This window comes from Tupaia chinensis, unplaced genomic scaffold, assembly GCF_000334495.1.
Source record: "Tupaia chinensis unplaced genomic scaffold, TupChi_1.0 Scaffold150243_1, whole genome shotgun sequence".
NCBI classification, from domain to species: Eukaryota; Metazoa; Chordata; class Mammalia; order Scandentia; family Tupaiidae; genus Tupaia; species Tupaia belangeri.
The window spans coordinates 754,027-764,749 of record NW_006210084.1 but is presented as its reverse complement, the minus strand read 5'-3'; the positions used below and the strand labels follow the sequence as shown (position 1 = coordinate 764,749).

Here is a 10,723-nt window from a genome sequence, read left to right as displayed (position 1 = left end):
CGTCGTGTGGCAGTTGAACACTTGGAAAGTGGTAGTGTGACCAAGGAAGCAAACTTTCCATTTAAATGTAATTAGCCACACATGACTAGTGCCAGCATATTAGACAGTACCAATCTAGATATATATAACTAGTATTTATTGCTTAACTCTTATTTCAGAAGAAAATTTAGGGCTTGAAGGGATGAGAAATACTCTATGGACTGTAGGTATACTATCCTTAAACTTAAGTTTTTGCCTTTACACAATCTCTTTAAATGTTTCTGGTTCAGACATCTGGCCATCAGCCCTTACCAGCTTTGTCCAGCATCCCAGTATTTCTGGAAGTCAAAGCTATGAGTAGCAGACATGTCAGGCACCAAAGTTCCAAAACTTGGGTAGAACTCTTTGCTAACAAAAAGCAATTACCATTAAAATAAAATTATTTTAAAACTTGATGACTTCTTATTAAGAAATTCAGACCATTAGAAAACATACAGGAAGATATTTTGTATCTAACTGTTGTCTGTCCCCAACTCAGAGACCTCTGGTCTTATCTTCCTGTGTTTACACTCTGGGGATGCAGTGCTGTGAATGGCCATAGTACTTTTTCCCTAGGTTCTACTCACTTATTCTTCCCATCTCTAATATTTTCCTTTTAGAGATAATGTTACCTAGAAATTGATGGGCATAAAATTTGGATGAGGGTAGAAAATTTGAACACTGACCCTTTGCTTTCTGAACATGGAAATCATTAACTTGGCAAAACAATAGACATGTAGATCAGTGGGAGAGAATTAGAAAGTCCAGAAATGGATTGACACAAATATAGTCAACTGATTTTTTTTATAAAGGTACAAACAGTTAAATAGAAGAAGGATGTTTTTTTTCCAACAAATGTTGCTGAGTTGGACATTCATAGGCACAGAGGTGAACCCAAATACAGACCTTGAAGCTTTCACAAATACTAGCTCAAATGAACCATAGACCTAAATGTAAAATGCAAAACTATAAAATTTCTAGATGAAAATAGGAGAATATCTATGTGATCTTGGGTTTCAAGATGATATATTGGGGATGAGATAAGTTAGATTTTATTATTAATATCTCTGTGAAAGACACTGTTAAAAGAATGAAAAGACAGATTAAAGACTAGGAGAAAACCTTTACAAAACACCTATCTGATAAAGAACTTGTATCTAAAATATTCAAAGAACTCCTAAAACTCAACACTGAAAAGACAACCCAACTAAAAGAAATGGGCAAAAGATCGCAACAGACATCTTTGTTTCTTGTCATATAATAGTTTTTTTTAGGTTTTTGCAATAGGGTGTGTGCACTTGATGGAGAGAGAAACAGAGAGAAAGTGAGAGGTCACCCCCACCCCCAGGAGTGATGGCTACACTGCAATCCCTTCTCCTCCACTCTTCTCTTGGGATTTTGGGCATGCACACACATGCACCCAGTGTGATTTTCAATCTTCTGGGTCTGGAACTTAAATTGCAGTTGGCCATATGGGGTACAGCACCTTAACCACCATAGCGCCTGCTAGCCCCTGGTTTTTAGGGGTTTTTTTTTTTGGTTGTTGTTGTTAAAAATTCCTCCTTATTCCTTTAGGTTTTATATCATACTTGGTGGAAAGACCTTTTCTCCAGAATTACTCTTAAAGGATATTTGGTGTGAAAAAATGATAATGTTAAAAAAATGATAATGATAATGTTATAAAACTAAGATTGTATAAATAGTGACTGAACAATGGTTGAATGGAAGAACGTCCTGAAACAAAACTGTATATACTGTATTTTTTAGGCTTTCTTATGCTTTTCTTAAAAGAACTGGCAGAATATCATCAGGCTAAAGAGAGCTGTGATATGGAAACTCAGACAAGTCCAGCATTCCCTAGCAAGAACTCCCTTGGTAATTATAGCCTTTTTTCTTCATTTCAGTTTGGCTGTTTCTTTTCAAATGAAAGAAATTGCCCATTTATCTTTCTGTGTAAGTGTTCTTTGAACTAGAAGGGTACAACCTGCAGGTGGAAGGGAAATTCATTTCTTTTGGAACTGTGTTCCTAAAAGGGACAAGGAATTGATCTCTACTGTTCTCTGCCAGGGCTGCATTGAACAGATCAAGCAGGGATCCAAAGGCTCATATTATTCATCATTTGTTGGATTCAGCCTCTCTTATTGGAAGGTTCTTCCTCATGTCTTGTCTAAGTTTAGTTTATAGCCACTAAGTTCAAAGATCATAGACTGTTTGCTTCACAGCAAGCTAGAGAAGTCTTTGGCTCATCACTTCTTTTTTTTTTTTTTTTTTCTTTAAGAGAGATTTTTTTTCTGTAGGGCATGTGTGATTACCAGCCAGACAGAGACAGAAAGCGGGAAATTGCCTCCCAGGGCGAATGGCCATGCCGCAGTCCCTTCTCCTCTTGGGATCTTGTGCACCACATGCACACACTCCCGGTGTGAGTTTTAAGTTGCTGGACCCGGGATTTGAACCACAGTGGACTACGTAGGAGTTCCACGACATAACCATTATGCCATCTGCTGATCTGTCATCACTTCATTTTAAGTTAAGGAAGCTGAGGTCCTCAGAGGAAGAGCAACTTGGAAACACCCAATCTGGATGAGACCCACTGCTTGAATCCATGTTGCCTGGTCTGTGGTCTGGAGCTATGTGCGATCCACAGCCTTTCTGTAGTAACACTCTGCTTGGTGGGTCTCTGCCCAGTAGCCATGAGAAACCCCTGTTTCAAATGGTGGACTTTGACAATTTCTTGGCCCTTCCTTACTGTTTAATAGTAGTAGTGTTTTTTAACTCATAAGATTAAGAAGTTTATAATTTGTACAAAATATATTGTGTAACTAGGCCTTTAAGTGTAAGTTTAACTTAATTAGAAATGTTACACTGCTTATTATACAGCAGTGCTATCCAATGCACGAGCCTCATCCATAATTTAAAATTTTCTAGTAGTCATTTTAAAAAGGTAAAAATAAATGGGTTTAATTTAATGTATTTTATTTAACCCAATATAGCCAGTATATTATTGCAATATGTATTTATTAGGTGGTTGGGAAAGTCACGACATGTTTTTCTGCTTTTCTGTACAAAAATGTGTCATGACTTTCCTGACAGCCCAATAGTATTTAAAAAAATAAGATTTTATTATATCTTATATAATAATTTTTTTGTGTTTGAAGTTTTTTTATGTCTTTTATACTTAGAACACATCTCCATTTGTTTTGTTTTGTTTTGTTTTTCTTTTTTTGGAGAGGTTTTTGCCATAGGGCGCCTGCGCTCGCCAGACAGAGAGCGATAGAGAGACAGAAAGCAAGAAATCACTCCCCAGGGGGGATGGTCACGCCGCAGTCCCTTCTCTTCCATTCTCCTCTCGGGATCTGGGATACACGCGCACACGCGCCCGGTGTGAGTTTTAAGCCGCTGGGTCCGGGACTCGAACCGCGGTCGACTATGTGGGAGTCCAGCGACATAGCCATTACGCTAACTGCTGGTCCCTGTTTTGGTTATTTTTTTAGAGATATTTTTGGCATAGGGTACGTATGCTCACTGGAGAGACAGACAGAAAGTGAGAAAACACTCCCCAGGGGGATGGCCATGCTGCAGTCCCTTCTCCTCTTGGGATTTTGGGCACACAGACACACCCAGCTTGAATTTCAAACCTCTAGGTCCAGGACTCGAACCATAGTCGACCATGTGGGAGTCCAGTGACTATAACTCATAAGATTAAGAAGTTTATAATTTGTACAAAATATATTGTGTAACTAGGCCTTTAAGCATAGGTTTAATTTAATTAGAAACATTACACTGTTTATTATACAGCAGTGCTATCCATTGCACGAGCCTCATCCATAATTAAAAATTTTCTAGTAGTCATTTTAAAAAGGTAAAAATAAATGGGTTTAATTTAATTTATTTTACTTAACCCAATATAGCCAGTATATTATTACAACATTACGCCATTTGCTGGTCTCAGCACATCTCCATCTGGATAGGCCACGTTTCAAGTGCCCACATGTAGCTAGAGAGTCCAGTCCTAGCCAGCAGTTACAGAGTCTTCTGAAAATACAAAAAAGTAGCTGGAAAAACCTATTGTTATGCTGACCAGAGCCAAACACTGCCAGCCTTTTTTCTTTTGCACATACTTTCTTGGTGGGTCTTGGTTGGTTGAGATTATACTGTAGGTGCTGGTTTGCACTCTTCTACATGGTTGATTCTGATCCACGGTTTAAGAGTCACTGGCCTCCTAGCAGGAGCACTTGCATGAGCAAGAGGCAGTAGACTTCGTTATTCCCAGTTTTGCTATTGTAGTTGCTTAACCTTCTGGAAGTCACTTTAACTGAGCATTTGTTCCTTACCTGTGAAGTAAGAATTGAAGTACATGATCTTTGATTCTTCTGAAGTCATAATCTTGAATGTATATGTCTACTTGAATCAGAGTCCAATAAAAAGAGTTCTCTGCCTTGGTATTAGTGACTGGAAAAAGACATCAGTGTTTTCAGACTTCAGCTGTATTTGCTTGTTTTTCCTCCAACATTTTATTATGAAGATTTTTCAAACCTACAGGAAAGTTGAAATGATTTTACAGTAAACACTTGTATATCCACCACCTAAATTCTGTCATTAAATTTGAATTATGCTTTTCTCATCACTTATCTGTCCACCCATTAATTCATGTCAATGTTTCAGAGTATATTGGCATAAATCACAGATATCCCTACACTTTCTCCCAAGTATACTTTTTAATTTTGCACAGATGTTTGACTTTCTGGGCAACTGACCATGTATAATATCCTAATTTGATGTGTTATTTTTTAATAGCTGACAAGCTTCGGCTTATTGATGATCAGTTTGCAGATGCTTACCCTCAGCGTCCAAAGTTAGAGTCTTTAGAAATAAAGTTAAATGAACATAAGAGAGCAATAGAACAGCAGCTTCAGGCAGAAATGTGTCAAAAGGTAAGCTTTATTTTGTTGCTCTTAACAAAAGTGATATTTTTGCTTGTTTTCTAATGTCTTCATCTTAGGGATATGGGAGAATATCTAGAACCATTTTTAAAGAATGGGATACTAGAGCCAGCCAGTGGCATGGTTGTTAAGGCAGTCGGATCTCATGTAGTTGGCTGTGCAGTTCAAGTCCTGGACCTGGTGGCTTGAAAAACATGCTGGGCATGTGCATGCCCAAAATCCTGAGAGGAGAGTAGAGGAAAAAGGATTGTGGTGTGGCCATCCCCAGGGGGCTTTTCCCACTTTCCTTTTCTCTCTCTTTTCAGCGAGTGCACGTGTCCCCTAGCAAATTTTTTAAAAAGGGGGCAATACTATGCTGTTGTGCATGTTACTTTTATTTTAATTGATGCCAAGTGTTGATGCCTTTTGAATGAATCCTGCAGGCACAGGGAATGAGGTGAAACTAAAGGGGAATTAAATATCTGTTTGGACAGAGCATTAATATTAAACCTAGCCACAGAGTGATAATTTCTATTTCTTTAGTATAGTAACTATTATTTTCATTTTTTTGATTTGCAGTTGAAGTATTTTAAAGATACTGAAATAGCAAAAATTAAAATGGAAGAGAAAAGAAAGTATGAGAAAGAATTAGCTGAGTTCCGGACTGAGTTTGAGAAAGTTTGTCAAGCAAAATCTGAAGCCCTTATTTCTCGGGAAAAGGAAACCCTTGAGAGACTTCACAAGCACCAGGAGGTAACATTTAAAAATAGTTTACTGAGTGGCTATTTCCTGCAGCTGTTAGTAGATTGGCTCAAGCTCCAAGAATAAGATGTGTCAGTTGATGGAATAAGATCCTAGAGGAGCAGTAGGGACTGGGGCCAAGAGTACAAATAGAAGTGTGGCCTTGAATGGATATGTGGACTTCCTCCAAGACTGGTGGAAAGGAAAGAACCAAGGAGGTGCGTGTCCACTTTGGAATCAGGAGACACACTGAATAAGTTCCGTGTTTTCTGGCAGATTTGAGGGTTAGGGGGCAGGGTTGAGGAGACACTTGAGGTGGAAAAGCTGTTTGTGGGCAAGGGAAGAGCAGTTCTCTAAAGCAGAGAGGATTGGGCAAGCCACATTGAGGGGGTCAAGACCAAACTAGTGCTCTTAAGTGAATTTTCTGTTCCACCTCTCAAGAGGATTTGCAGTTCAGAAGTATCTCTATCTTCCGTTTCGATGAAGGTGGAGAGAGAGAGGTGCTTGGGGAGTGAAACTTTGCAGAGCTTAATTGATTTGACTTCAGAAAGGCAGCCAAGGAGTCTGCAGGTGCTGCAGTGGTTAAGGCACAGAGTGATAATTACTATTTCTTTAGTATAGTAACTATTATTTTCATTTTTTTGATTTGCAGTTGAAGTATTTTAAAGATACTGAAATAGCAAAAATTAAAATGGAAGAGAAAAGAAAGTATGAGAAAGAATTAGCTGAGTTCCGGACTGAGTTTGAGAAAGTTTGTCAAGCAAAATCTGAAGCCCTTATTTCTCGGGAAAAGGAAACCCTTGAGAGACTTCACAAGCACCAGGAGGTAACATTTAAAAATAGTTTACTGAGTGGCTATTTCCTGCAGCTGTTAGTAGATTGGCTCAAGCTCCAAGAATAAGATGTGTCAGTTGATGGAATAAGATCCTAGAGGAGCAGTAGGGACTGGGGCCAAGAGTACAAATAGAAGTGTGGCCTTGAATGGATATGTGGACTTCCTCCAAGACTGGTGGAAAGGAAAGAACCAAGGAGGTGCGTGTCCACTTTGGAATCAGGAGACACACTGAATAAGTTCCGTGTTTTCTGGCAGATTTGAGGGTTAGGGGGCAGGGTTGAGGAGACACTTGAGGTGGAAAAGCTGTTTGTGGGCAAGGGAAGAGCAGTTCTCTAAAGCAGAGAGGATTGGGCAAGCCACATTGAGGGGGTCAAGACCAAACTAGTGCTCTTAAGTGAATTTTCTGTTCCACCTCTCAAGAGGATTTGCAGTTCAGAAGTATCTCTATCTTCCGTTTCGATGAAGGTGGAGAGAGAGAGGTGCTTGGGGAGTGAAACTTTGCAGAGCTTAATTGATTTGACTTCAGAAAGGCAGCCAAGGAGTCTGCAGGTGCTGCAGTGGTTAAGGTGCCAGACTCTCACATGGTTCTAGTCCCAGACCTGGCAGCTTGCTTTCTCATCCCTTTTTCTCTCTCTGGTCAAATTAAAAAATAATAACAAAGTTAAATAATTATTTTTTTTAAATAGAAAGGCAGTTTATGTAGTTAAAGACCCTGGGGTTCTGCTGGGTGTGAAGGGAACTAGAGGAGAGACTGGGTGGTTCCTAACCTAGGCGAAAGGGAGGGCTCTGTGGTCATCTCGAAGTCATCATGGAATTGATCTAGAGTGACTGGCTGGTGGGAGAATAAGGATAAACCAAGAGTGCAGAGTCACAGGGAGAGCTTCCAGGCATAACCTGGAAACAGTGCAATGTACAATTTCTATAACAAGCCAGAGACATGAGCAGAGATGAGGTCCCTGGAGTAGAGGAGTCCAGGGCTACAAGGGTCACCCACTTGGCCGTTTGAACTTGGCACCTAGGAAGGTGACTGGACCAGCAATGAAGAGGTCAAGGAGCAGCACAGAGTAGATGTCTACAGTAGGGATTGGGTCTGTTCCTTTAGGAAAAACCTGTTCCTTTCCCAAGGGCCTGTCTTAGAACAGCCCGGATTTGCAGCAGCTTCTGACATACTCCCAGAACTACTACAGTCAGGTGTTTAAAGTAGAAGAGCTTCCTAGTGTCCACTTAGGGCTTCTCAGTAAGACCTAGCTATTTAACGCTAAGTGCACCCCCTGTATAGGTTTGTATAACCGCTGGGAATTGGGCTCGTTTCTGCTATAAAAATGTTGGATTCACAGATCTCCGCAAAATGTTGGAGGTGATTGTTTAGACTAACAACTTCATCTTCAGACAGGTGACACTAGATCCCTATTAACTGGTTATCTGAAGGCTTTAAAGATTGTCATCCTCATAAAAAGCACCACTATACCTTTATCCTTCTCTTGGAATGCCTGTCCCTTTCTCTCCTTGATAAAACCAGCTTGAATGTGACCTTGTTGATACCTTTCTTGACTTCCACTGAGTGACTTGTATAGGCCTTGTTCTTGCATGTAGTTTTCGTGTATTTTGACTGTGAAAACCATCACATCCTAGTGTGATTGTTTTTCCTCTCCCTCACTAAATTGTGAGATCCTTAAAGATGAGGACTATGTCTGTCTTTTTCTTTTCTTTTTCTAAAGTTTCTCCCATGAGCGAGAGAGACAGACAGGCACCTCCAAAGGTCTTCATACTGCAGCCACCCCCCAGTTCAGCCAGATTATGGGCATACATGCAACCGGCATGTTCAGAGAGATGACAGAACCTTTCCACGTGGGTCAGCCTTGTAACATGTTTTGTTACTGCTATATCATGAAGTGAAACATCCAGACACCACCACCTCCAGAACCATGGGGATTCTATTCTTTTGGAGTTTCATTACTGAATGCATATTATTTTTTTCTTGCTGAAGAACTTAAAGTTTTAAGTAAGGAACTATAAGGTGTGAAAGAACTGAGTAAAATAATTAGACAAGAGGTGTAGGAATACAAGGTAATGTAATTTAACAATCATTGGGGAAATAAGTTTTTTGTGCAAGGGTGTATATTTTTATGTGCCTTGAAGTGGAATCTCTTGAACGTGAAATTGTTACTCTAAATGTCTGTACTTTGTTGTCTGGAATTTAGGAAGCAGTATATTAGTTCAAATTTGTCTTATTTTCTTTAGCTGGCTTGCTAAAAATCAATGCTTTTCATATACAGATTGAAACAAAAGAAATTTATGCTCAAAGGCAAATTCTGCTGAAGGATATAGATTTGCTGAGGGGTAGAGAAGCTGAGCTGAAGCAAAGAGTTGAAGCTTTTGAATTGTAAGTAATACCTTTTCATTTTGGATATTCAGAATGAATGAGATGAAAACGAATTACTGAGTAAATGTCTCAATATCCTAATGTTAATTGCCAAGTAGAATTCTTGATTGAAAAGGTGATAGCACCTACTTTTAGAAGGTACAGGTTCAGAGAAACAGCGTGAGTGTCTGAAATATTAGACATCAAGCTGAAAAGCAGAATGAGAAACTATCATTAGGCCACAGTAAAACCAGACAAATAATTGGAAATAGCTAATAATACTTGAATAATAAGTTTCACGGGTCTGTTCATTCAGAACTGGTAGTTTAATATGTGGCTAGTAACTGAATTCCAGACATCCAGGCCTGCCACATGGCGGCTATGACTTGACTTATACAGGGTGAATCTGTTTCTTTAAGCATGTGTGTTACTCCTTTATTCCAAGTGCTCACAAATGTTCCATCCTTCAGGTTTAACCTGGGGTGGATAACAAGCTTACCTCTCTATAGTTTGTGCAATAAACCTACTTTCCTGTTTGAAATTTATTAAATGACACCCATAGATACTCCAGTTCATTAGATAATTATCTCCATCTTCATTAATGTTGTTTTCTCATTTCCATAGGCTCGATAGATTTTATTCATTCTACCTTTCTCTCTTCTTGGCAATACTGAAGAGCTAAATTGACTGAGAGAGAAAAGAAAAGGAATAAAACCTGGACATAAGGAGTTCATGATTATAATCACTTCCTTGTCTCCACTTCCTTTACTCCTCTATTATAAGTGTATAAGTGAAATAAATGTAGTATATTGTTCCATGGCTCTCCCGGTGAGCCAGTAGAGGGAACTTACGCAAAGAACCTTCACCCTATTCAGAGTTCTGTAGCACTTCTCAGGTTGGCTTGATCTCTGCACCTGGGAACCTGATTCCCCTGGGAATTGGTTGATTTAAAATATCATTGTGCAGATCATTCCATTCTTTGGTATTTGGAAACCCTGATCCATCTATCTCTTGCTGTCTTTTTTAGCACTTTGTTCGGTATTCAATCAATAGATTATTTATTTATTTTACAGAGATTTTTGCTATATGGCACATATGCTCACTGGTGAAACAGAGAGACAGAAAATGAGAGATCACCCCCCAGGGGGGATAGCCACACCACAATCCCTTCTCCTCCATTCTCCTCTTGGGATTTCGGGCATGCACACACACACACCCCGCATGAGCTTTAAGACACCAGGTCCAAGACTCGATCTATGGTTGGCCATGTGGGAGTCCAGTGACAAAACCATTATGCCATCAGCTGGTCTCTCAACCAGTAGATTATTAATTGACAGAAACAAATTTTTATATCTGTGGGCTAATTTATTGTATTAGATCCCACAGTTAGAAAGAGTACTATAGAAGAGATAAGCACATAAGAGCATGAGCTTAAGTTCTATTTATAACTTGGAACTACTAATACCTTTCTTTCACCCCTACATTGTATGTGGCCATTTTCCACCATTTTTTAAAAGTATTTATTGGACCAGTAGGTGGTATAGGTTAAGGTGCTGGACCCCACATAGTTGACTCCAGATGGGAGGCTTTAAAAACACACCAGGCACATGTGTATGTGTGCCCAAAATTTCAAGAGTAGAAGGGATTGGGCATCCCTTACGGGGGGTGATTTCTCGCTTTCCCTCTACCCTCCCCACTCCTATGAGTGCACGTGCCCTATGGCAAAAGTGTAAAAAAACAATTATTCCCTTCATGAGACAGACAGTGTCTTACCAAGCGGAAGCCTATCTCCCCAACTTGCCAGCCAGTCAGGACATGGCTCGTCTGCAGTTGAGGATCTGAACTCTA

General features: G+C 39.7%; 1 protein-coding gene across 7 annotated transcripts in view; it reads left to right on the top strand.

Moving 5' to 3' along the window:
- Positions 1 to 10,723, top strand: part of OFD1 (OFD1 centriole and centriolar satellite protein) — a 47,258-nt gene that overhangs the window by 13,712 nt on the left and 22,823 nt on the right. For 6 of the 7 annotated variants that reach the window (XM_027769671.1, XM_027769665.1, XM_027769666.1 and 3 more), the window contains 4 exons: positions 1,786 to 1,893; positions 4,813 to 4,949; positions 5,517 to 5,690; positions 8,790 to 8,896. In XM_027769671.1, the coding sequence (XP_027625472.1) occupies positions 1,786 to 1,893; positions 4,813 to 4,949; positions 5,517 to 5,690; positions 8,790 to 8,896 (526 nt within the window). The remainder of the gene's footprint in view (positions 1 to 1,785; positions 1,894 to 4,812; positions 4,950 to 5,516; positions 5,691 to 8,789; positions 8,897 to 10,723) is intronic. The other variant, XM_027769667.1, reaches the window with a different exon arrangement.